At 43.2% G+C, this 25,712-nt stretch overlaps 1 protein-coding gene across 2 annotated transcripts in view; it reads left to right on the plus strand.

The window, feature by feature from the left end:
• The window catches only part of ahi1 (Abelson helper integration site 1), a 210,924-nt gene that overhangs the window by 15,843 nt on the left and 169,369 nt on the right, over window positions 1-25,712 (plus strand). For both annotated transcript variants that reach the window (XM_055635949.1, XM_055635950.1), the window contains exons 5-6: window positions 18,031-18,209; window positions 19,105-19,333. In XM_055635949.1, the coding sequence (XP_055491924.1) occupies window positions 18,031-18,209; window positions 19,105-19,333 (408 nt within the window). The remainder of the gene's footprint in view (window positions 1-18,030; window positions 18,210-19,104; window positions 19,334-25,712) is intronic.

The following is a 25,712-nucleotide window of genomic DNA, read 5'->3' on the forward strand; positions in this document are numbered from 1 at the left end:
GTAAGAATGCGACAAAATTATACATTAGTGATTTGTAATTTATCAAGTGTTTCTATTTTACCAGTCATACAATTCTTAAATAATGTGTTTGTTATTATATTGCTCCCTGTTTCTAATTTAATGTCCCTGCTATAGGAAGGATTATGTTATGTTTGAAGGAGTGCAGAGATGATTCACAAGGATGTTTCCAGGACTTGAAGGCCTCATGAAAGAGGTTGAGCAGTCTATGATTTTATTCCTTACAACGCAGAAAGCTGAAGGATGTTCACCTCTGTGTACAAAGAAAGATGATGAATAGATAGGGTGAAAAGGAGAATTTTACCCAGAGTAGGGAATCAAGAACTAGATTTAACATGAGAGGGGGGAGATTTAATAGGAACCTGAGAGGAGGATTTTGGGCATATAGCTGCCAAAAGAGGTAGTTGAGGCAGTTCATGTAAGAACATTTAAAACATTTGGACATGTGCATGAACAGGAGAGGTTTAGTTAACAGGGCTCTTACTTAATTTTTTTCCCTGTTGCCAGCCGGGCAACCGAGGCAGCTTTTTAGGTTGCCAAATGACAGTTTAGGTGGTCATTTAAGACGGCTTGCATGACGCGTGCAATAATGTGCTCGGACGAAGTGCGTAGTTACCAGTCGGAATTATGCTCAATGAAGCATTCACATATTATTTCTGCTTGGAATAAAGTCACAAACTAAACATATTCACCAATCAAGACATGATATATACCACAATGACACGGAGCAAAATTATAATACAGTATCTCAACTCTTTTTACACAATGCAATGAATGCAATTTCTATTATTTCTTTCCACTTCCAAACAAAAATGTGGTTGGATTATTCAGCGTATGATCAACGTGTCAATAAAACCTGGACCATGGTAACATATATGCTTAACCATGCACATTACAGATTGATGCAAGCATGTTTTCTGTGAAGGACTGAAAATTATCATGACATGGCCATAGCATGGGTTGATATTGCTATTGGTACAGAAACACTCTCACTTCCCACGTAATTTATCCACAACAAAATATACAGGTTGCAAGGAAATTTCTAAAGGCATTTTATGATAATAGCTGTTGAAACCGATTATACCCATCTGACTGGTTAAACATTGCACTAACTGACAAGAGATGGTCAAAGGACATAACTGCAGCAAATGTTCTTTTGGTAATATGTTTAAAGGTGTCAAAACGCCACATTACCGGACATTCAGATTAGATGTATGTGCTGTGAACAGCAATGAAGATACCCAGTTTGTATGCACCAGATTGAAAAACAATTATTGATAAATGCTTTCCATCATTTCCACTTCAGAATTAACGTTAAAATTTGAACTGAAATCTCTCCTGACCAAATTTGTGATGTATATGACCGACTGTAGAAGTAAAACCTGGATAAATCCAACGTATAGTTGTGTGTGTTGCTCATTAAATAACTACAGTACAGATACTTCATATTAAGAGCATTGATTTGCCATTAAAATGAATTCTGTAATAACGTGTCAACGGTAGGAGTGCAAATCGAATACTGCGGTTTTAATGTTTCGCGAGTTCACAATTTAATTAATCCATCTTTATGGATTAAAACAATTAATAACATTGGGAATTTAAACACATTTGATTGCATTCTGTTATCAAACATAGTCACTGTTTGTTCTGAAGAAATTTCCAGCACAATAGGGTCTGGGTGGGAAGGTAGTGGTGTGAATCAGTGCGGGATGGATAGATGGGGGGGGGTTGAGAAAGTAATCGTTGCGGAATGGATGGATTGAGGCAGGAGAATGCTGGAGAAACTCAGTGGGTGAGGCAGCATCTATGGAGCAAAGGAAATAAGCAACACTTCGGGTCGAGACCCTTCTTCTTGAATGGGAGGTTCAGTACAGGATGAATGGGAGAGGGTCAGTACAGTGTGGATCGGAGGGTCTGTGCAGGATGAATGGGGGGGATCACTGCTGTGCAGGATGAATGGGGGGGATCACTGCAGGATGAATGGTGGGATCACTACAGGATGAATGGGGGGCATCTCTACAGGATGAATGAGGGGATCAGTACAGGATGAATGGGGGGGATCAGTAAAAGATGAATGGGGGTAGCAGTACAGGATGAATGGGGGGGATCAGTACAGGATGGATGGAGGAGAAGTGCAGGATGAATGGGAAAGGAGGTCAGTACAGGATTAATTGGGGGACCAGTGTAGGATGGATGGGGAGCGGCAGGAGAATCAATGCGAGGTGGATAGAAAGCAGTTTTATTTTTTGATGTTTTGTGAACAATTTTATTCAAAATCTGGGGAAATAATTGACCAAATCTAGAGAGGAGTACGTTCATGAAATCGTAAGTTAAATCCCTACTGAAATTGTAAAATCACACACACACACATGCACACACGGAGTTTTAATAGATACTAGACCAAGTGCAGACCCGTTAGGTCTGTTCCTCCAACGCGGGGTGGCCTGCGACATCACACACACACACACACTAACCACCCCTCCCCCCACCACACACACACACTCACCACACCCTTGATATTATCTTAATTTTATTCATTGGCTCCTTTTACCCCATCCCCACCCTATCTACTGACGAATAGCCCTCACCTCACAGGTGCGTCTAGAGAGAGGAGGGGGTGGGGGGGGCGCAGAGAGAGGGTGCAGAGACAGAGTGGAAGAGTGAAAGCAGAGAGAGAGATAAAGATCACAGTGAGAGAGAGAGGGCAGAGAGAGACCGGCTGACAGGCACGGCAAGTGGAAAAGGGATTTATTAAATCTTAAAATGTAAATAACTTAATAAGACAACAATTTAAATGTTAAAGATAAAATTTATTCAGTTAAGCTCATTTTCGTTGGGTCTCTTGCTCCTGTTTTGTGTTCTCTCTCGTTGATCCTCGATACATTGTTTCTCTTGTCACGGCTGTTCACTACTTTTGTCTTAAATTACTTTTTTGGAGAAATTTCTAACGTTATTTCTTGTTGCGTCTTTATTCCTTCTATGAAGTCAATAACATATGAATAAAAAGGACGATTTTATCTTTTGTAGATATTTATAAACTTCTAAAGACATTGTACTATCGTGTACCGATCTGGCTGTATTTTGGCCATCGCTCAACAAAGCATTTGTCTAATAACACCATTCCTGGAACAGTCATAGAAACATAGAAAATAGGTGCAGGAGTAGGCCATTCGACTCTTCGAGCCTGCACCGCCATTCAATATGATCATGACTGATCATCTGTAAGGGTTTTCTGCGTCGAGCTTTCGCCCGACCTAAGGTCCCTGTGGTTTGCTCTGGTCCCTCGACCAGGCCCGCGCACACTGGCTCGACCCACTCACCCCCTACGGTTCTAGACACTGGACTTAGTTGCAGGAGCGTTGATAGTGCAGAAAATTCAACCTGACCAGATTTGAAAACAGGAAAAAAACTTTTATTGAGCGGTTGGGACTACAGTACATGAATACTTTGACACAGTTCTATAAGGCATATGCATAATTACAGTTCCTGTTTCGGGATCATAGACGCAATAACTATGATACAATACTCGAGTGCGGGATGGGGAACGTACGGCACATCGTAAAATTTGCCAGCACATCTACACTTACACCCACGTTAATATAACCCCCTCCCCCTCCCCTCTACACTAAACTATGTCCAGGATGTGCAGGATCGGGGTACATGCTCACCATGGGGCGGTTATTGGCTGGTCGTGCTGCTTCCTCTGATTAGGTGGCTGTGGAAGGGTCGTCCGCAGTCGTCTCGGTCTTTTGGGTGGTCCCGGGGGTTCACCTCGCCCAGGGGTCCTACTGCTTTCCTTGTCTTTCCACGTGGCGGGGACTCCAGCCGGAGTGTGTGTCACACTAGACACCGTGTACTTTTTAAGCGCTGTCCTGTGTACTCTCTCTCTCTCTCTCTCCGCAAGTCTCCAGATTCGTTCAGTGACTCCTTCTTTGTCTCCCTCCTTTTTTTCCTTTTCTTAAACCGAACAATCATGGCCAGTTATTCTAATCCTGACCCGTCCTATCTCCCGCCAAAACTCGGGATCTCTTTGCGTACAAGATGGGTTTTGAGCTCTCTCTTTGTTCTGCGTTATGTCCGGGAGTACCGGTGATGGCTAGACGGGTACGTTAATTTGTTTCTTGATAAGAGGTGATGGGTTTAACTGGTTTTCCCATCACTGGCCAGGTAGGTTTCTATGGGCTATTGTGCTCCCTTAACGAGATTAACTATGTAGGTCGGCTTGGGGCATTGTGATGCCTGCTGATGTCAGCGCCCCAGTGTCTGGACTGCGACCTGGTTTCGGGGGTTTCTGCACGGCCAATATCCATCTATTGTTCAGGCCGTGACTTTGCAGAAACCCAGAGACTGGGCTGTGGGGTTTCGCTTTTGTGGCTGGTCAAGAGGTCCCGCGGCCATCTTGGGCCCCACTGATTGCGACATCCCTTGTTAAAACTGACCGCAGCTTTTCTCTCTCTCAGTCCCAGTCCCGTATAAAAAATGTCCAAAATGCAGCTCTTTGGTTTTGTTGATTGTAGCATGAGGGAAAACTTCTCAAATCTTACACATCCAACTCAGTATCCTGTACCTACCTTCTCTCCATACCCCCTGATCCCTTTAGCCACAAGGGCCACATCTAACTCCCTCTTAAATATAGCCAATGAACAGGCCTCAACTACCTTCTGTGGCAGAGAATTCCAGAGATTCACCACTCTCTGTGTGAAAAATGTTTTTCTCATCTCGGTCTTAAAAGATTTCCCCCTTATCCTTAAACTGTGACCCCTTGTTCTGGACTTCCCCAACATCGGGAACAATCTTCCTGCATCTAGCCTGTCCAACCCCTTAAGAATTTTTGTATGTTTCTAAAAGATCCCCCCTCAATCTTCTACATTCTAGCGTGTACAAGCCGAGTCTATCCAGCCTTTCTTCATATGAAAGTCCTGACATCCCAGGAATCAGTCTGGTGAACCTTCTCTGTACTCCCTCTATGGCAAGAATGTCTTTCCTCAGATTAGGAGACCAAAACTGTACGCAATACTCCAGGTGTGGTCTCACCAAGACCCTGTACAACGGCAGTAGAACCTCCCTGCTCCTATACTCAAATCCTTTTGCTATGAATGCTAACATACCATTCGCTTTCTTCACTGCCTGCAGCACCGGCCTACTTTCAATGACTGGTGTACCATGACACCCAGGTCTCGTTGCATCTCACTTTTTCCTAATCGGCCTCCATTCAGACAATAGTCTACTTTCCTGTTTTTGCCACCAAAGTGGATAACCTCACATTTATCCACATTATACTGTATCTGCCATGCATTCACCCAACCTATCCAAATCACCTTGCAGCCTCCTAGCATCCTCCTCACAGCTAACACTGCCCCCCAGCTTCGTGTCATCCGCAAACTTTGAGATGTTGCATTCGATTCCCTCGATAAATCATTAATATATATTGTAAATAGCTGGGGTCCCAGCACTGAAACTTGCGGTACCCCTCTAGACACTGCCCGCCATTCTCAAAAGTACCCGTTTACTCCTACTCTTTGCATCCTGTCTGCCAGCCAGTTCTCTATCCACATCAATACTGAAAGGAAAGAGCATTCACGTCGCGGCCCTGTTTCCACCAATCTTTCCACCACCACGCACAAGAAGCGACAAGACAGACACCATTGTATGCAGATGCCGAGAGGTGTGTTCAGCTCTGGCTGAACAACTTCTAATCCTGTGTGTGGACTCGATAAGAAGAAGAATACTGAACCCCCAATACCGTGTGCTTTAGGTTTGTATACTAATCTCTTATGTGGGACCTTGTCAAAAGCCTTCTGAAAGTCCAGATATAACACATCCACTTGTTCTCCCTTATCCACTACTAGTTACATCCTCGAAAAATTCTATAAGATTCGTCAGACATGATTTACCTTTCATAAATCCATGCTGACTTTGTCCAATGATTTCACCACTTTCCAAATGTGCTGCTATCCCATCTTTAATAACTGACTCTAGCAGCTTCCCCACTACCGATGTTAGACTAACTGGTCTGTAATTCCCCATTTTCTCTCCCCCTCCCTTTTTAAAAAGTGGGGTTACGTTTGCTACCCGCCAATCTTCAGGAACTACTCCAGAACCTAAAGAGTTTTGAAAGATTATCACTAATGCATCCACTATTTCTGGGGCTACTTCCTTAAGTACTCTGGGATGCAGCCTATCTGGCCCTGGGGATTTATCAGCCTTTAATCCATTCAATTTACCTAACACCCCGGTTAACCTGGATTTCACTCAGTTCTTCCATCTCATTTGACCCCCCGGTCCCCTGCTATTTCCAGCAGATTATGTATGTCTTCCTTAGTGAAGACAGAACCAAAGTAGTTATTCAATTGGTCTGCCATGTCCTTGTTCCCCATGATCAATTTACCTGTCTCTGACTGCAAGGAACCTACATTTGTTTTAACTAATCTTTTTCTCTTCAAATATCTATAAAAACTTTTGCAGTCAGTTTTTATGTTCCCTGCCAGTTTTCATTCATAATCTATTTTCCCTTTCCTAATTAAGCCCTTTGTCCTCCTCTGCTGGACTCTGAATTTCTCCCAGTCCTATGGTAGGCTGCTTTTTCTGGCTAATTTGTATGCTTCATCTTTTGTTTTGATACTATCCCTGATTTCCCTTGTTATCCACGGATGCACTACCTTCCCTGATTTATTCTTTTGCCAAACTGGGATGAACATTTGTTGTAGTTCATCCATGCAGTCTTTAAATGCCTTCCATTGCATATCCACCGTCTACCCTTTAAGAATCAATTGCCAGTCTATCTTGGCCAAATCACGTCTCATACCGTCAAAGTTACCTTTCTTTAAGTTCAGAACCCTTGTTTCTGAATTAACTGAATTAACTATGTCACTCTCCATCCTAATGAAGAACTCAACCATATTGTGGTCACTCTTGCCCAAGGGGGCACGTACAACAAGATTGCTAACTAAACCTTCCTCATTACTCAATATCCAGTCTAAAATAGCCTGCTCTCTTGTTGCTTCCTCTACATGTTGGTTTAGAAAACTATCCCGCATACATTCCAAGAAATCATCTTCCTTAGCACCCCTGCCAATTTGATTCACCCAATCTATATGTAGATTGAAGTCACCCATTATAACTGTTTTACCTTTGTTGCACGCATTTCTAATTACCTGTTTGATGCCATCCCCAACTCCACTACCACTGTTAGGTGACCTGTACACAACTCCCACTAGCGTTTTCTGCCCCTTAGTGTTTCGCAGCTCTACCCATATCGATTCCACATCTTCCAAGCTAATGTCCTTCCTTTCTATTGCGTTAATCTCCTCTCTAACCAGCAACGCTACCTCACCTCCTTTTCCTTTCTGTCTATCCCTCCTGAATATTGAATATCCCTGGATGTTCAGCTCCCAGTCTTGGTCACCCTGGAGCCATGTTTACGTGATCCCAACTATATCATAGTCATTAATAGCTATCTGCACAATCAACTCATCCACCTTATTACGAATGCTCATTGCATTGAGACACAAAGCCTTCAGGCTTGTTTTTACAACACTCTTACCCCTTATAAAATTATGTTGAAAAGTGGCCCTTTTTGATTTTTGCCCTGGGTTTGTCTGCCTGCCACTTTTACTTTTCACCTTGCTACCTATTGCTTCTACCCTCATTTTACACCCCTCTGTCTCTCCGCTCACACATTTAAGAAACCCTTTCCCTTTAACTCCATCCTCGACTATTCCCCACCCCCCTTATTCAGTTTAAAAGCACCCGTGTAGCAGTGGCAAACCTGCCTGCCAGAATGCTGGTTCCCCACCTGTTAAGATGCAATCCGTCCCTTTTGTACAGTTCCCCTTACTCCAAAACAGATCTCAGTGATCTAAGAATCTAATTCCCTGCCCCGTGCACCAGTTCCTCAGCCACATATTCAGGTCCTGTATCTCCCTGTTCCTGCTCTCGCCAGCATGAGGAACTGGAAGCAAACCAGAGATAACAACCCTGGAGGTCCTGCTTTTCAGGATTTTTCCGAGCTCTCTAAAGTCACGCTGCAGAATATTCATCCCCTTCTTTCCGACATAGTTTGTGCCGACATGCACTACCACTTCCGGCTGTTCACCTTCGCCCTTGAGGATTTTCTGCACTCTGTCCGTGACATCCTGGATCCTGGCACCAGGAAGGCAGCACACCATCCTGGAATCCCGTCTGTTGCCGCAGAAACCCCTGTCCGTACCTCTCACAGTGGAGTCTCCCACTACAATGGCCTTGCCCGACGTTGGCCTATTTGGTTTTGGCTCAACAGCCCTATTTGCTTCGCAAGCCAGTCCGCCACTCAGTGTAATAACGTCTTCTGTCCCAACTGCTTCTAAGTGGGTGAACCTGTTCACAAGAGGTACAACACACGAGGACGTTTGCATTCAATGCTTCCCTCCCTTTCTCACCGTCACCCACCTTCTCTCTTCCAGTACCTTAGGTGTAACAATCTTACTATAGGACTTGTCGAGGAACGACTCAGTTTCTCGGACGAACCTGAGATCATCCACTTGCTTCTCCAGTTCCCCAACTCCTTCAGGAGCTGTACCTGGATGCATTTCTCACATTTGTAACAGCCCGAGGCACCAGCAGTGTCCTTGACCTCCCACATACTGCAAGCACACTGAATCAGCTTGCCTGACATCTCCTTCCTTCATCTCTCCCTCTCCAGCGTTTTGTGTAGCCTCCTCTCCTCAGCGAAGACTCTCGAGCCAAAGACTCACACTTTACTCACAGGGCACTTCCCTCACTGTCGCACCCTAAGAGCAGTCTTCCTTATAATTGACTGATACATTGCCTAATTTACCAATTTACAAACCAAATTCCTCAGTTTTCAACTGTTTTCCCCCCTCTGACTCACTTCTAACTCTCCTCCCACTTGAGCTAGAGCCAATCAGTGTTTTCTCCTGCTTCTCTTTGTTGCTGTTGCTTCCAAATCCACAGGAGCTCCCATCCTTCAGGAACACTTTTACTTGTTCCTTCACCTTTCCTCTGCTAAGAGCTACATATAGTTGGCCATGTTGAAATACTGGTTTCACAAGGTATATCAAGACCTTCTCCGTGGTTTGTGCCTTATGAATTGTCATTGCAAAACTCGACAGAATAGGGAATTGGCTCTGCATAATGGGAATATTTTCATGTTCTGACAAATTGATCTTCATCCTAGGAATGAGAACAATCTCTTCTTTGTAGGCCCCCATGTTGATTCTAGCAACAATGAGATTCTTGTGTAGCTGTTCTACAATCAACCTCGTTCCATTGCATAGCTTTGGCGGTTGCAAGTTTCTGATTAAAACAATTGGATATCCTTTCTTCAACTCTAATTTGTGTGGTGGTAATTCACAGATCTTGACTGAATCGATGAATTCCGTTGGGAAGTAAGTTGAATTTGTTTCGTCAGTGACAGTATTGAAAGAATAGTACTCCCTCATGGTTCCTGGGAAGCGTCTGACACATGTTGAATTGATTCTTCTCATCGTATCATTGTGAGGAACCAAGATACAATTCTTAGAGAATAATGTTGCAAGGTGGTCAAATGCTGGATAGATATAATCAATGCAGTCATCCAGTGTTCTTGCTCAGAGAATGATGTCTTCTGGAATGTTAATTTCATTGTCTTCATTCTTTTCAATCTTGTCCTCTCCTACATCCAACAAAAATTGAGAATACTCACCCTCTCCTTCGGTCAATCGCATATTCCTCTTCAATTCAAACTTTGTGAAAGTTTGCCACAAGTACGATGTCTTGATGCAGGAGTTTTGAACATCAATATCACTTCCCATCTTCACTACCGGAAAGAGTTGTCGAAAATCACCACAACAAATAGTAAGAATCCCGCCAAAATGATCCTTTTTGCGGCATTCATCTTGAAGAATTCTGTCCACCGCTTCAAAGCACTCCCTCCTAATCATTGGGCATTCATCCCAAACAATGAGCTTCACTCACCTGAAGAAATCTCCCGTTTTAGAGTCGCTGTTGATGTTGCACGTTGAATCCTCCATCACATGGATAGGTATCTTGAAGCGAGAATGTGCAGTTCTTCCACCAGGCATTAATGTAGCTGCGATACCAGACGATGCTACAGCAATGGCAATTTGACCTTGAGCTCAAACAGTGGAGAGGATCAAATTTATGAGAAATGTCTTTACTGTTCCTCCTGGTGAGTCAATGAAAATCATTGAAGATGGATCCCTTTACAAGCAGTCACATGCGTGGTCATAAACATCTCTCTGCTCAAACAGAGCCTGATCATGATGTCTCTCATCAATTGTGATATTTCGATCACTTTTTCTTCTTCGCTCACTTTCAAGGTAATCCTCAGACATGGAATTCTTGAAGCGATCCCTTAATTGTAGAAGATCGTTGATGTCAGTATTTGTCAGCAGAACAACAAACAAATCCCTCATTGCACTGGGGGGTGTTGTCGTCTCAGCATCTTCCATTGTTTGTTGCCAATGGTCGTCAGCTTCCAACAAACCACTTTCTCTGCAGACGTCTTTGAAGGAAGGAAGAATTACTCCATTTTGTGTCTTCAAAGACTCGAAAGACACTGGCCCTTTCACGTGATGGAGAAGCGGTCTCATGTAGAAGAGGTCACCGGATTTAGGAGAAATTACATATATTCGTCCAAGAACGTTGACTTTAAAAATACCTGGGAAGTCATCCACTCTCTTTCCAACCTTCTTTCTTTGCCATCTCCAGCTGCTCCATGTATAAAATCTAGGCACATCAACATACAATCTTTCTTGCTGAATCTTCAGAAATCAATCGCAAAAATTCAGTCAAAGTCGTTCTCGCCATTCCATCATTCATCCCTTGCTGAGCAGCATCAAAAAATACTTGTTGTTGGTCTGGTAGATGTACATGAAGTCGAATTACAGGGGGGTGTCTCTCATGAGTTGGAAATCCAAGGACTGATGACCCTCCCTCTGAAGGACCAATGTATCTTCCAGTCAGGTACTGTTTAATCTCGTCATTTACATTAATTCCAAAAGCTGCCTGATCACAACCCTTCAAGGTGTACTTGATGACGTATTTGATTGACTGTACAAAGCAGCATATTTCAACGTTGAGGTGACATTTGAAAGCCTTCAATAGTTCAGTATTATAGGGCACAACCCAATTGGAAGTAAGTCTGAAATGGACGTCCTTCTTGATGTCCCTGAAATCCTCCCATGGCTGGAGATCTTCTCCTGTACAGAGGATACGAATCATCTCCACAAATTGTGCTTTCGACAAACAGCTTTGGGAATCTCTTGATGCATCTTCCTTCCTTCCAACATGGAGAGGTGTCCTTGCTGAACGGTCCATAGATCATGTGCTTGAGTACCAATTTATGCAGCTCAGGATCTGCTTGCGGGTCTGGAATTTCAGCTTGCACAAATCTTTCATAATGTTGAGGTCTTGGCTTACTCGCTTCATCAGCCAAAGCAGACAGTGGAAATGAGGCAGGCCTCTCTTCTGATATTCCACAGTCAAGATGAAAGCTATACAGTTTCCAAAGAAGCCATTTGGTCCAGTGACGGTATTGATGAATATTTTTATTTTCAGCTCGAATACTCTTGCTACTAATTCCGGTCTATCACATGGCTGCTGATTCGGAAAGAGGCACCGTCGGATCTCGCTCCAATTTGGATTGCAGGTCATCGTAATGAAGAATGCAGCAGTACCATACTTCCGAACATACATCATGGTGTCCTGGCATCGTTCCATCATATATCTGGGACCACCGACAAATGTTGAAGAGAGGATGATGTGCCTTTCCTATGTTTTCCAAGTTATTATCATGTAATGCATCTGTCAGTCCTTTGTACGTCGTTGACCTCAACGATACCCGATTCATGCAAATATAATTGAGTCAGTTTCAATTTTAGTCCGCATATCAACAAGGTATTGTTGGAAGAGTCATCCTCCTCTCAAAAGCTGGTTGAATTCATTGTCACGATTCATGATCCTATGTGCATAATATCGAATTACAGGTGCACAACCTTTTATCCGAAAGCCTTGGGACCGGACACTTTTCGTAATTCAGAATTTTTCGGCTTTCGGAATGGAAGATTTTTAGCGTAGATTTTAACGGCTGGCGCAGTGGCAGAGTGCTCGGCTCATATCCGCAAGGTCGCGAGTTTGCGCCTCGATCCCGGCAGTTACTCGATCGCGAGTTTGAGTTCAATGTCGTTTTTTCTTGCAGAATAGGAGAGAATAGGGAGGGTTAGGCTGGGATCATTCTCTGCGAGATGATCTTAGTGCGGGAGACAAGTGTAGGAGAGGTGTACTGACTGTGTGGGCAGAACTTTGGAAGTGATTGCCCACCATTCTCAAAAGCCGCTGTGTCTCCCTGTCACTCCAACTCCAGAGGAAGCCGCTCCCCGATGGGCCGCTACGGCGACAAGTGGCAGTTCGCCCACAGCCCGAGCTGCGCCCCCTCATCCGCAACCCGAGTTGGAGCGGGGCTGGGCTAGAGTTGTTGCTGGCTGTGAGTCTCTGGGATCTCCGTGCTTGCAGTGGGCCTGGGGGTCGGTGTCCCGATGAGGGGGCGCAGCTCCTGCTGTGGGCGAACTGCCACGTCGCCGTAGCGGCGCATCGGGGAGCGGCTTCTGGTGGTCCTGACGTCTCTCAGCTCCTGTCCAGGGGGATGGCCGGAGACGTCAGGACCAAGAGGAACCCGCTCCCCGATGGGCCGCTACAGCGACAAGTGGCAGTTCGCCCACAGCCCGAGCTGCGCCCCCTCATCCGCAACCCGGGTTCCTCTGGAGTTGGAGCGATGCTGGGCTAGAGTTGCTGCTGGCTGTGAGTCTCTGGGATCTCCGTGCTTGCAGTCGGTGTCCCGTTGGTCCTGACGTCTCCGGTCACCCCTCTGGACTGGAGCTGAGACTGGGAACTGTACCGCCCTTGCCCCCTCCCTCTGCAACTGCAAACAACCCCACAGTTCCCAGTCTCAGCTCCTGTACAGGGGGTGGCCGGAGACGTCACAGCCCGAGCTGCGCCCCCTCATCCGCAACCTCAAGACCAAGACGCACCTTGCACACCATCAGCTTCGGTCCCTACGGGGAGCGTGTTCCTCTGGAATTGGAACGTGGCTGGGCTGCTGCTGGCTGTGGGTCTCTGGGATCTCCGTGCTTGCAGTGGGCCTGGGGGCCGGTGTCCCGTTGGTCCTGACGTCTCCGATGACTGGCACTGGCTCCGACGTGAAGGCAGTGCAAAGCCCCCGCGCGGTGCAATGGGCGGGGAGCTGGAGAGGGGAGGGAAGGGGTCACACATATGGCCGGGAAGCAGAGGGGTGTAGGTGGGGTGAAACTGAAGGGAGCGACAATTTGCTGCTGCCTGCCCGCTGAGTTAAATAGTTCCCACGCAAGACTCACGATACACTGTGTATCGTGAGTCTACCGTGGGAACATTTTAACTCAGCGGGCAGGCAGCAGCAGATTGTAAATTATTAACCCTCCCGCGCAATATACCCTCACCTTCTCTTTTATGAATGGGGATTTAGTTCCCATTTCTTCGAGGACCGACCGGAGGTTCCGCTGTCACCTCTGTGGGCCGCCCTCGGTGAACGTTTTCAAGGACCTTTCTTCAAGGACCGAAAAAATGTCCGCTATTCGGAGCTTTTCGTTATTTGGATCGTCGGATAAAAGGTTGTGCACCTGTAGTGTCAATTTCCTGCCGTTATTCATTTGGAGTTGTGAATGCCATCCGTCATCACCAAGTGGAAAGAAAAGGATGTATTGAAAACTCGTAAGACCTATGGGACTCTGACATGATTTGCAGACCTCCTTCTGCTCCTCTTCCTCTTCTTCTCAAGACAATGTGGCGTGATGTTGCCGCAGGCTGATTACTGTTTGGTATGAGGACGGCATCTTCATTGGCAGTTTGCGTGTTAAACCTCCGTTCATGTTGTAAAGGTGGCCGATATTTGGGATTAATAATGATTGATGCCTCCGGTAAATCTCTAATTCTCTCCATCGCCATTACAAGTGAATGAATGTAAGGGTTGTTTAGTCTTATCATGTTTTCAAGCATTTCAACAGTGTCCATTTGAATACCAGCATCTCAGAGTATACTCATTCACAACTCAATGCTATCTTGCGGGTCCATGAAATAGATTTGTAAGAATTTACTTTGTTGAAATAGGTCAGGCATCAACGCATCAACAACATGATGAATCTGGCCTTGAATGATCACTGAAGGATTCCATCCATGTGCCACCACTTCCTTGGCACCGAATGACACGAGTTGAAAGAGGCAATTGTATTGTCCAATATTCTTTCTGAACTCATGTGCTTGTGGTGTGTCACTTGTATACACATTAATGAGTGCATTCGGGAGTGTTTTCAGAGGATCAATGTTGACCTTGCCCTTCATGCAGCAAAAGTTGGTAGTTTCTCCTGAGAAGCGGTCCGCTCGACAATGAAGGCAAACATTGGTCATTTGACCAACATCAGCAGAAAGATTTCTCCTTGTAAGTCGTGCATTTCGTTGTCTTGTATCTCTGTCTCGCTGTTCATCCAGCCATCTAGTTCTTTCATCTCCCATCTCATCACCCCTTCTCATTTGTATTCTTTCTTGATGTTCCTCAAGATGTCGAGTTGTTTCTTGCTGCGTCTCGAGTCCTTCTCTCCTGCTCTCTCTCTCGTTTATTTCTGAGACGTTAAGTTGTTTCTGGCTGCGTCTCTTGAGCCCTCTCCTGCTCCCTCTCTTGGCTATTTCTGAGACGTTGAGTTCTTTCTGGCTGCATCTCTTGAGCCCTTCTCTCCTCCTCCACGTTTATCTCTGAGACGTTGCATTCTTTCTGGCTGCGTCTCTTGAGCCCTTCTCTCCTCCCTCTCTCGTTTATCTCTGAGACGTTGAGTTCTTTCTTGATGCATCTCTTCAGCCTTTCTCTTGCACTCTCTCTCATTTATCTCTCAGACGTTGAGTTGTTTCTTGATGCATCTCATCAGTCAATCTCTCCCGCTCTCTCATTTATCTGTGAGACGTTGAGTTGTTTTTTGCTGCGTCTCTTGTGCACTTCTCTCCCGCTGTCTCCCCCGACTATCTCAGAAACACAGATGTTTCTGGCTGTGTCTCTTGTGCCCTTCTCTCCTGGTTTCTCTCCGGATTATCTCGGAGATGTTGTGTTATTTTTTGCTGCGTCTGTTGTTCTTTCCTGCTCTTCATTCCTTCTCGATGCCTCTTTTTCTCATCACATGACCGTCTTGCAGGTCTTGTCCTCCCTCTTCTTGGCATGATTTGAAAACACAATCTCAGTTGTCAATGAAGACAGATGAATTTATTCAAAATTGAATCTTTCTGATTTTTAAAAAAAAAGTCCAAACACACTCTCAGTTATCAATGAAGACAGATTAATTTATTCAAAATGGAACCTTTCAGCAAATGAAATCAATCACAATGATATTGTTTTTAAATCCCAGTTGTCAATGAAAACAGATACATTTCTTGAAAATTGAGCATTTCCTGTAGAATGAAATCACAATGACATTTTTTTTTAATCTGTTGTCAATTTGTTAAAAATTGAGCCTTTTCAAATCAACTGCGAATCTTTAAAATAACCGCAAACTTTTAAAATTGCAAAGAAGAAACAAAGCGGGAAATTTATTGTCAATTAAAAATTAAAAAATGCTGCCTTTGAAATTAAATGTTGTCTTTAAGAATTAAAAATAATCGTTAAGAATTTAGAAATTTCAAAATTGTAAATAGGTAACAAATGGGGAAAATTTAGTTAGAAAAGTTTATTTTTAAACTATCTTTAAAAAAAGCAAAAAAAAACTCAACGTTCACGAAGTTAAAAAACAATGTTTTTTAATCTAAGCTGTCAATTAATTTTATTTATCAAATTTATTTTAAAAAACGGTCTTTGAAATTAAAAGTTAGTGTTAAGAATTAGTAATAAGTGAGAAATAATTCAATTCAATGAAAAACAATCGAATCAACAATAATGAGTGCAGTTAAGAGAAACAATGAAATTCAATCAGATGTTAATGTAAAAAAAAGTAATCTTTTAAATGAAATGTACTCTTTAAGATTTATAAAGTCAATGGAGGCAGAAAGATCAATTGTTTCAAAATGAACACACTAAAAATGGAAAAGCAATAGGGAATAAGATGCTAATTCCCGAGTATGGCCATAACTTTTTTAATACTGAAGATATGAATGTTAATTAGGTATCAAATTAAATTTCTTCTTATGCTTTATCTGATGGGATAAATTGCAGACTTGATTGTTAATCTCAATATTTTGTAACATTGCTACAATATTGCATATATCCTCGTAAATATCCTTGCTATCCTCGTATATTCTGATATCATGAATATGCATTTGAAAGGGCTTCCTTAACCCTGTGTGGTTGAGAAGAGACCTTGGCAATCATGTGGATTTGTGTCCAGTGCCTATAATTATATCCCCACTTTCCAAAGTCTTCATTGTCATTCATGGCTTGTTTCAAATGTGGATCCACTGTACATATTACATTGCCTGACTGTCTTAAGAATTATGAAACAATCCACTCGCATACCATTATTTCTATTCTTGGTATGGTCTGATGTAGGATAAGAAAAAGTGTGAAGTGGAGAGAGGGTTGAAAACTACGCGAGACCTGGCATCTTGTTCCATACACCCAGCACACGCTGTGTGAAAATAGTTATCTTGTCATCAGCCTGAGGGCAAAAAGTCTGACCATCCACCTAGGATATTAAATACCCCTATAAGATCACCCCTTAAATTCCTATGTAAAATTAAATATTGAACCAATATCTGATTTTTAAAAATATAATAACCAGGAGGCTGTGCTTTAAAACACTGGTTGGGTCACAACATTATGTTACCATTCTGGTAAACCATAGGCTTAGATTGCTGCCATAGAGAAATTAATTTAACTCCACAGTGACTTTAATTAGGCAGGGCAACTTTAATTAGGCAAGGCAACTTTAATTAGGCAAGGCAACTTTAATTAGGCAAGGCAACTTTAATTAGGCAACACAGCTTTAGCATTTCCAAACCAAAGGCAACACAGCTTTAGCATTTCCAAACCAAAGGCAACACAGCTTTAGCATTTCCAAACCAAAGGGACCACAGCTTTAGCATTTCTAACCCATATTTCCAAACCACATTAAGGGCACTGACAGGTCAGTAAAACCACTCACAGTTTAGTAGACATGTGTTCAGTGTTATTCACAGCTCAGACTGAGAGATGTGACCCTCTCGCTCCCCCATCTTGCAGAGACTGACTGAGGCACTCATCACTTCCAGGTTTTATTGTCCCTCCGGAAGGGGCGTGGCCTTCAGGAGAGAGAATGTCAACATTTTTTAAACACTAATAACTCTTTTATTTTTCATTGATGGGAAAAATCCTCTTCTCCTGCGCAGCGGAGGTGTCTGAGTAAGATGGCCAAAAATCGCAGCCGTAAGTGGCAGCGTTTTTTCTAAAATCAATATACAGAACAACAGGAAGTGGTCAAGATTAGACTTTTAGTAATATAGATTATATAAATCTGCGATAACAAAATACTTGAGTACGAAACTAAAGGATTGTTGTTAAAACTATATCTAGTTCATTAATGTCCTTCGCCACCATCTGTACTTGGTCGACTCCCGTGCGTCAGACCTACCGATGTAATTGACCTTCAGTGAAATGTTTACATGCTAAGTTCTTGGGGCAATTGCCGATGGAAAATGAACCCAGGAGTGTCCATTTCATTAAAATAAATATATTTTTTATAAAGTGAAGTTTAGAGCTCCTATTATAATTTTAATTTTGTTCAGAATTTAATGTAGATTATAATTTCAGAACGCACACATTTGTTGCAATATGCAGAAGCCTTTTTGCCATTGTAATGTGCAAATTGCAAGTAAGCAGCTCTGCTATTTTTTCACTCAAAAATAATGTTTGTAATAAGTAAGTAAACATATTATAGTGGGTTTATTTTTATAATATTGGTTATATGGTTCATGGCAGCTTATTTTCAGTTAGAATTTCTATTGATCATTTGTGGTTCTCTTTTGCCCAAGTGAAATGCACATTTCAGAACTGCAACAAAGCCAAGATGAAGCTTATCTTTCAGGAAAAATGTTTCCTCTCAGAAGATTGGAACAAGAATTAGAAATTATTAGCAATGAAGAGGAAGAGAAGCAGGGGGAGGAAGAGATTCAGCAAAGAACAAAAAGAAAGAAGATCAAGAAAACTAAAGGTGCAAAGGTTTTGCAAATAAAATTTGATTTGGGGTTTAAAAATTTAAATATATTGCTGAATTTATGAAATATTTATACGTAAATTTTCACATTCATGTAAAACAAGGTTCAACTGTAACACTTGGTTCAACAGTGTAATACTTTTATGATGGAATGGAAAATTCAGAATGTCACAAACCTGATATTCAGTTGAGCATGACATTAGAATGGCTAATACAGGATCTTATCCCGAAATTTGGACCGCCCTTTTTGCCTCCACAGTTGCTGCTTGACTATTGAGTTCCGTCAGCAGTTTATTTTTTCTTCCAGAATCAATCATCAGTAGCCTCTTATGTCTCCTATTGATTTGTATGTCTTGCTTTCTAATTTGAGAATGGGATCAAATTTGGCTCAGACTCTTCACCTCCTCTGCTCATTATTGAGTACATTAGGCACATTTGGTATACACCAGTCAGTAGCACCAGTGCTGCAGTAGCTTAGTGGGTTAGGTACCTTCTGGAGGACATGATAAGCGACGTTTTGCGTTGGGACCCTTACTCAGACTCGGTAGCAACTGGAGAAATGAGATGTAAGTACAGTCTACTCTTGTTATTGGGCTGAAGAAGGGTTTCGGCCCGAAACGTTGCCTATTTCCTTCGCTCCATAGATGCTGCTGCACCCGCTGAGTTTCTCCAGCTTTTCTGTGTAACCTTGTTATTAGGCACCTCTTTATAAGGAATTTTGGTTATAGCAGACAAAATTTGTTGTAATCGAGGTGTCCATTCCCATTGGAAACAAGAGCTAAGTTTGTTCTATGGAGTGACAGCTAGGTGGTTGGAGCAAATCTTGTCTCTAGGATAATATAGATTTTAGGGAAGTTTAAGAAGTATGTTTATAATTTTGTTTCCATGACAGTGGAAAAGACTGAGATGAAAGAAGAATCTGAAGGTCAAGAAGCTGGTTCTTCGTTGGATGATGAACGTCAGAGGTCTAAACCAAGATACATTGCTGCTGATGATTTGGTTCTTGGAGTAAACATCCATAGAACGGACATGTTAAAAACAGATCTTTTCACATCACATCCTTCAGTGAAAGTTCATGTTATTAATGAAGACACAGGCCAATATTTTAAGAAAGAGCACAGGTGAGATACAAGGATCAAAAAAAAATGGTTGATCTGTATGTAGCAAATTCTTTTGAAAATTAGAAGTATGAACAAAACATTTTAGTCCTGCATTAAATTGTACAAAACATTTTAGTTGTGAGTTAAATTGTAAGGTGAAATTGGATTTCAACACACCGATACCAATAAAAGAGCGTGCATCTTTCCTTGGGATATAATGTCATAGAGTTATATAGCATGGAAACAAGTCCTGCAGCCCAACGTATCCGTGCCAAACAAATTGGCAGTCTGAGATTGTCCTATTTGCTTGCATTTGGCCCATATCCATCTAAACCAGTGGTTCTTAACCTGGGGGTTGTGACTCCCTATGGGGGTCATTTGTGGCTTTGCTGGGGGTCATGAAGGAGACACAAATAACATATCAATTTGTTGAGCCTATGTTTAGGAACATAACAAAGGTACATACCACATACAGTATTTTGTTCACGTATGCGCGTACTGGTGCCAAAAAGGTTAAGAACCACTGATCTAAACTCTTCCTATCCATAACTGTCCAAATATCTTAAGTCAATTGTATCTGCTTCTATAGCATCCTATAACAACTCATTCCAGATACGGACTACCATCGGAGTGATGAGGTTATTGCCGAGGTCTCTCTTAAATCTCTCCTCTCGCCTAAGTCTATGTCCTATAGGTTTAGAATCCTATATTCTGGTGGGAGGGGAGGGAGGAGATACTGTTAATATTCACTTTATCCCTGTCTCTACTGATTTTATACACTTCGATAAGGTCACCCCTCAATCTCCCAAGCCACAAAGAAAAAAGTCCCAGCACCTGATAACTCAAGCCTGTAAATCCAGATAACATTGTGAATTTCTTCTACACCCTTTCCAACATAATAACATCCTTCCTATTGTTGGGTGACAGGAACTACACATGGTACTGCAAGTGTGGTCTTTGTTAAGGACTTGTACAGCTACATGTCCCAACCTGTGTACTCAATACCCTTGTCAATGTAGACAAATGTCCCAAATGATTTCTTCATTATCCTGGTCTCCTGACTTTCAGAGAATCATGCGCCTGTACTCAGAGATCTCTTTGTCCTATGATACACTCAGTAAAGGGTTCTATCATACACTGTGCAAGTTGTGCCCTGGTTTGACATACTAAAGTGCAGTACCTCACGCTTGTCGGAATTAAACATAGAAACATAGAAACATAGAAATTAGGTGCAGGAGTAGGCCATTCGGCCCTTCGAGCCTGCACCGCCATTTAATATGATCATGGCTGATCATCCAACTCAGTATCCCGTACCTGCCTTCTCTCCATACCCCCTGATCCCCTTAGCCACAAGGGCCACATCTAACTCCCTCTTAAATATAGCCAATGAACTGGCCTCAACTACCCTCTGTGGCAGAGAGTTCCAGAGATTCACCACTCTCTGCGTGAAAAAAGTTCTTCTCATCTCGGTTTTAAAAGATTTCCCCTTTATCCTTAAGCTGTGACCCCTTGTCCTGGACTTCCCTAACATCGGGAACAATCTTCCTGCATCTAGCCTGTCCAACCCCTTAAGAATTTTGTAAGTTTCTATAAGATCCCCTCTCAATCTTCTAAATTCTAGAGAGTATAAACCAAGTCTATCCAGTCTTTCTTCATAAGACAGTCCTGGCATCCCAGGAATCAGTCTGGTGAACCGTCTCTGCACTCCCTCTATGGCAATAATGTCCTTCCTCAGATTTGGAGACCAAAACTGTACGCAATACTCCAGGTGTGGTCTCACCAAGACCCTGTACAACTGCAGTAGAACCTCTCTGCTCCTATACTCAAATCCTTTTGCAATGAAAGCTAACATACCATTTGCTTTCTTTACTGCCTGCTGCACCTGCATGCCTACCTTCAATGACTGGTGTACCATGACACCCAGGTCTCGCTGCATCTCCCCCTTTCCCAATCGGCCACCATTTAGATAATAGTCTGCATTCCTGTTTTTGCCACCAAAATGGATAACCTCACATTTATCCACATTATACTGCATCTGCCAAACATTTGCCCACTCACCCAGCCTATCCAAGTCACCCTGCAGTCTCCTAGCATCCTCCTCACAGCTAACACTGCCCCCCAGCTTAGTGTCATCCGCAAACTTGGAGATATTGCCTTCAATTCCCTCATCCAGATCATTAATATATATTGTAAATAGCTGGGGTCCCAGTACTGAGCCTTGGGGTACCCTACTAGTCACTGCCTGCCATTGTGAAAAGGACCCGTTTACTCCTACTCTTTGCTTCCTGTTTGCCAGCCAGTTCTCTATCCACATCAATACTGAACCCCCAATGCCTTGTGCTTTAAGTTTGTATACTAATCTCTTATGTGGGACCTTGTCGAAAGCCTTCTGGAAGTCCAGATACACCACATCCACTGGTTCTCCCCTATCCACACTACTAGTTACATCCTCGAAAAATTCTATAAGATTCGTCAGACATGATTTACCTTTCGTAAATCCATGCTGACTTTGGCCAATGATTTCACCACTTTCCAAATGTGCTGCTATCCCATCTTTAATAACTGACTCTAGCAGTTTCCCCACTACCGATGTTTACCTCCATTTGCCATACTTAGACCACCTTCTCAACTGATCAAGATCCTGTTGTAAACTTAGATAATGTGTGTTCCCCCCCCAACCCCCCACTCATCCCTTTCCACCCATATCCCTCACTCTGGCTTTACATTTCACTCCTCTTCCTTCCTTTTCTGACACTCTTGTCATCTTTTCACATCTGTCACTGACTCAACCCATCTGCCAATCAACATCCACCCCCTCTCGCCTGTATCCACTTATCACTTGTCAGACTTTGCCCCATCCCCACCTCTTTTTCAGCTTCCCCCCACTACAGTCTGAAGAAGGGTCCTGACCTGAAGCATTGTATATCCATCCTACCTGAACCCTAGGTTCTCCCAGCCTTCTGTCTCTTCCACTACCCTATCCTCATTAATCCTCTTCGTGACCTTTTCTAATATCACTGTAGAGCTTATTTTTACATTTGTCTCTTTGAGGAAATTAGTACACAGTGACGTGCAATGAATAGCAGTGAGTTAATTTATTTTGTTGTATGAAAAACAAATATTGTCAAGGCAATACATACTGGTTAGAATGTTGGATGATTTCCATTGCATTTTTATTGTGCCATGTGATTTTCTGGCACTCATTTGTAAACGCAAACCAATGTTGAGATTGTCTCACTTGAAAGTGCATTTCCTACAGGGGCCATTTACAGAACGTTTTTGAAAGTGGGGTGTGTGGGGGGGGGGGCTGAGTGATCACTGGCCTAGGGGATACCCGGTGAGGGAACGGAGCGATGGTTGCACAATTATAATTTTTTGTTGTTGCTCGACCTCCAAAAACTGGGGGATAATACAAGCCATCCCCCAACTCAAAACGTGCGGGGATATGTCCCCCATCCTCCCTCTCTCCCTCTCTCCCTCTCTCCCTCTCTCCCTCTCTCCCTCTCTCCCTCCCCAACTCTCCCTCCCCAACTCTCCACCTCTCTCTGGTGTCTCTCTCTTCCCCTCTCCCTTTCCCTCTCCCTGCCATCTCTCTCTTCCCCTCACAGGCCCTCCCCCTGCTGCCTCTCTCTCCCTCTGCCGTCTCTTTCTCCCCCTCCCTCTCGGGGCCGTCTCTCCATCATCTCCATCTCCCCCGGCCGTCTCTCTCTCCCCCCTCCCCCGGCCGACTTTCTCTCTCTCTCTCGGGGCCGACTCTCGCTCTCTCGCGCTCTCTCTCACTCTTCTCCCCCCCCTCCCTTCCGCTCGGCTGTTAATCACAGCGCTTCGTTCCCTGCCCCATATCTCGACTGTGAACCGCGTTGTGATTGGCCGTTGAGGGGAGGGAGGGTTTTGTGGGGGGGGGGGGCAGTCGGTTTCTGCCTCGGCTGGTCGTGGTTTTGCCGCGCTCACTGTGTGCTTGTTCTGTGATTCTGGATGTCGGAGGTCCTCAGAAGAAGAGAAAAATACGCCTGCGGGCCGGATAATTTTGGGTTATGAAGCATGAATCGCCAAAAAAGTGGAGGGGCTGCAGCTCCCCAAGCCCCCCCCCCCGGTTCCGCGGCCCATGCCCTCGTCCTTCTAAACTACAGAGTGTACAAGCCCAGCCGCTCCATTCTCTCAGCATATGATAGTCCCGCCATCCCGGGAATTAACCTTGTAAACCTACGTTGCACTCCCTCAATAGCAAGAATGTTCTTCCTCAAATTAGGGGACCAAAACTACACACAATACTCCAAGTGTGGTCTCACTAGGGCTCTATACAATTGCAGAAGGACCTCTTTGCTCTTATACTTGACTCATCTTGTTATAAAGGCCAACATGCCTTAGAAAAATGATTTTGATTGAGGGCTCATGTGATAGGATGCACTAGCAGAAAATACTGGCCATCATTTCCTCAGCTTCATTAACGTGCAAATGGGTACACTTCCCATGTAGAAGATCATGTGGATTGGTGGAACCTGCCAGTCTATTGAGAATTGCTTGGCCCCTGGCTGCTTGTTGGCTCTCAGCAAGAAAGGAAAGACAATTTTTGTTGGCTTCTTTCAGTACATCATAATGTTCCAACGCCTGCCAATGAAAATGCTAGCCGATTTTCACACAACAAGCTACCACAAACATCATTATAACAATTGTTAAATTACATGTTCCAGTGACGTTAAAGGATACTTGGCAAACATTAACCCGGCCATCCTATTTTTGCAGCTAATCAGTGATATGTATCTTGCAGTGTAGCCTCTGTATTTCTGTTCATGAAGTCTTCTGTGAACAGTGGTCATTGCCAAATCCACACCTGACTCCTGAAGAGTATTTCTGATCTGTCGGACAGGTGTTTCGGGATTTTTCCTATTATATTATTTTTTCTTTATTTCTTCTGTCATCAGCTGTGGAGATCTTCCTTGGCCTGCCAATCCCTTTGTGATTAGAAAGCTCACCAGTGCTCTCTTTTTTCTTAATGATGTTCCAAACAGTTGATTTTGGTAAGCCTAAGGTTTGCCTAATGTCTCTAACAGTTTTATTCTTGTTTCTCAGTCTCATAATGGCTTATTTGACTTTCATTGGCACAACTTTGGTCCTCCTGTTGATAAACAGCAATAAAGGTTTCCAACGGTGATGGAAAGACTGGAGGAAAGACTAGGTGGCTGAGAGCTTTCTTATACCATCATTACAGAGGCAATTAAACACACCTGAGCAATTACAAATGCCGTGTGCCCCAAACATTATTGTGCCCTGCAATGGGGGGGACAACGTATAAACACAGCTGTAATTTCTACATGGTGAAACCAAACTATCAAAAAAGGCTTTTAATAAAATCTGACAATGTGCTTTAACCACACATGATTTTTTTTCTATTACACATCTTAAATTGTGGAGTATAGAGGCAAATAAATAAATGATGGGTCTTTGCCCCAAACATTATGGAGGGCACTGTAAAGGTTATCACAAATAGTGTGGGTCAACCAGTAGTGTATTGGCTAGTCAAACTGGACTTTAGATTAACATGATGTTTTCCTGGCTCCTTAAGAGCCTGTCCCACTGTACAAGGTAATTCAAGAGCCCTCCCGAGTTTAAATAAAAATCAAACTCGTGGTAAGCACGTAGAATGTACGTAGCGGGTATGTCGGAGCTCGGGACGTCTCTTTGCGGCTCGTAATGCTAACGGCAGGTACTCGGGAAACGTGGTAAGCTCATGAAGACTAGTGAAATTTTTCAACGTTGAAAATTGTCCACGAGAGCCCTGAGTACCTACGAGCGGCTATTGCCGTAATTCTCCGAGTTCGAATCAGGGGAAACTCGGGAGAACTCTTGAATTAGCTCGTACAATGGGACAGCCCTATTAGAATAGAGGTAAAAGGTGTCGGAACTATTTCAAAAAGGATGGGTTATTCATGGTGTCCTCATTCAACACCAGCTTGCATGTCTTAATATGAAATCTTTGAAAATGTTCCAGATGCTTTGTTGCAATAAATCGTGGCACTGGAAAATTGGATAGCTAAGCACAGTGAGAATTTGTTCATGTTATATGGTGGTGACAATTTTATTATTTTGGAATAGAAGATCAGGGTGGTGAACTCCTCAGATTGCATTTCTGCTCTAATCTACCTGTAGAAAAAAAAAAATATTTGTAACTAGTCCTAAATTTAAGGATATAGACATTGGAGATGACATGATGGAAGTGGTGGAAAGCTCAAATGTCATCTTTGGAAATATGCAATATGCATTTTCTTTAGTTAATAATTTAAATTGAATGCAATAATTATACAAAATGATTAAATTAAATCAGCAACATAGTATTTATAGGTTTAGCCACACATCTGAGCCACATCTTCATATGGTTAGCACCATTATGGGTAATTTTGTT

The sequence above is a fragment of the Leucoraja erinacea genome, chromosome 5 (assembly GCF_028641065.1).
Source record: "Leucoraja erinacea ecotype New England chromosome 5, Leri_hhj_1, whole genome shotgun sequence".
Classification (NCBI taxonomy): domain Eukaryota; kingdom Metazoa; phylum Chordata; class Chondrichthyes; order Rajiformes; family Rajidae; genus Leucoraja; species Leucoraja erinaceus.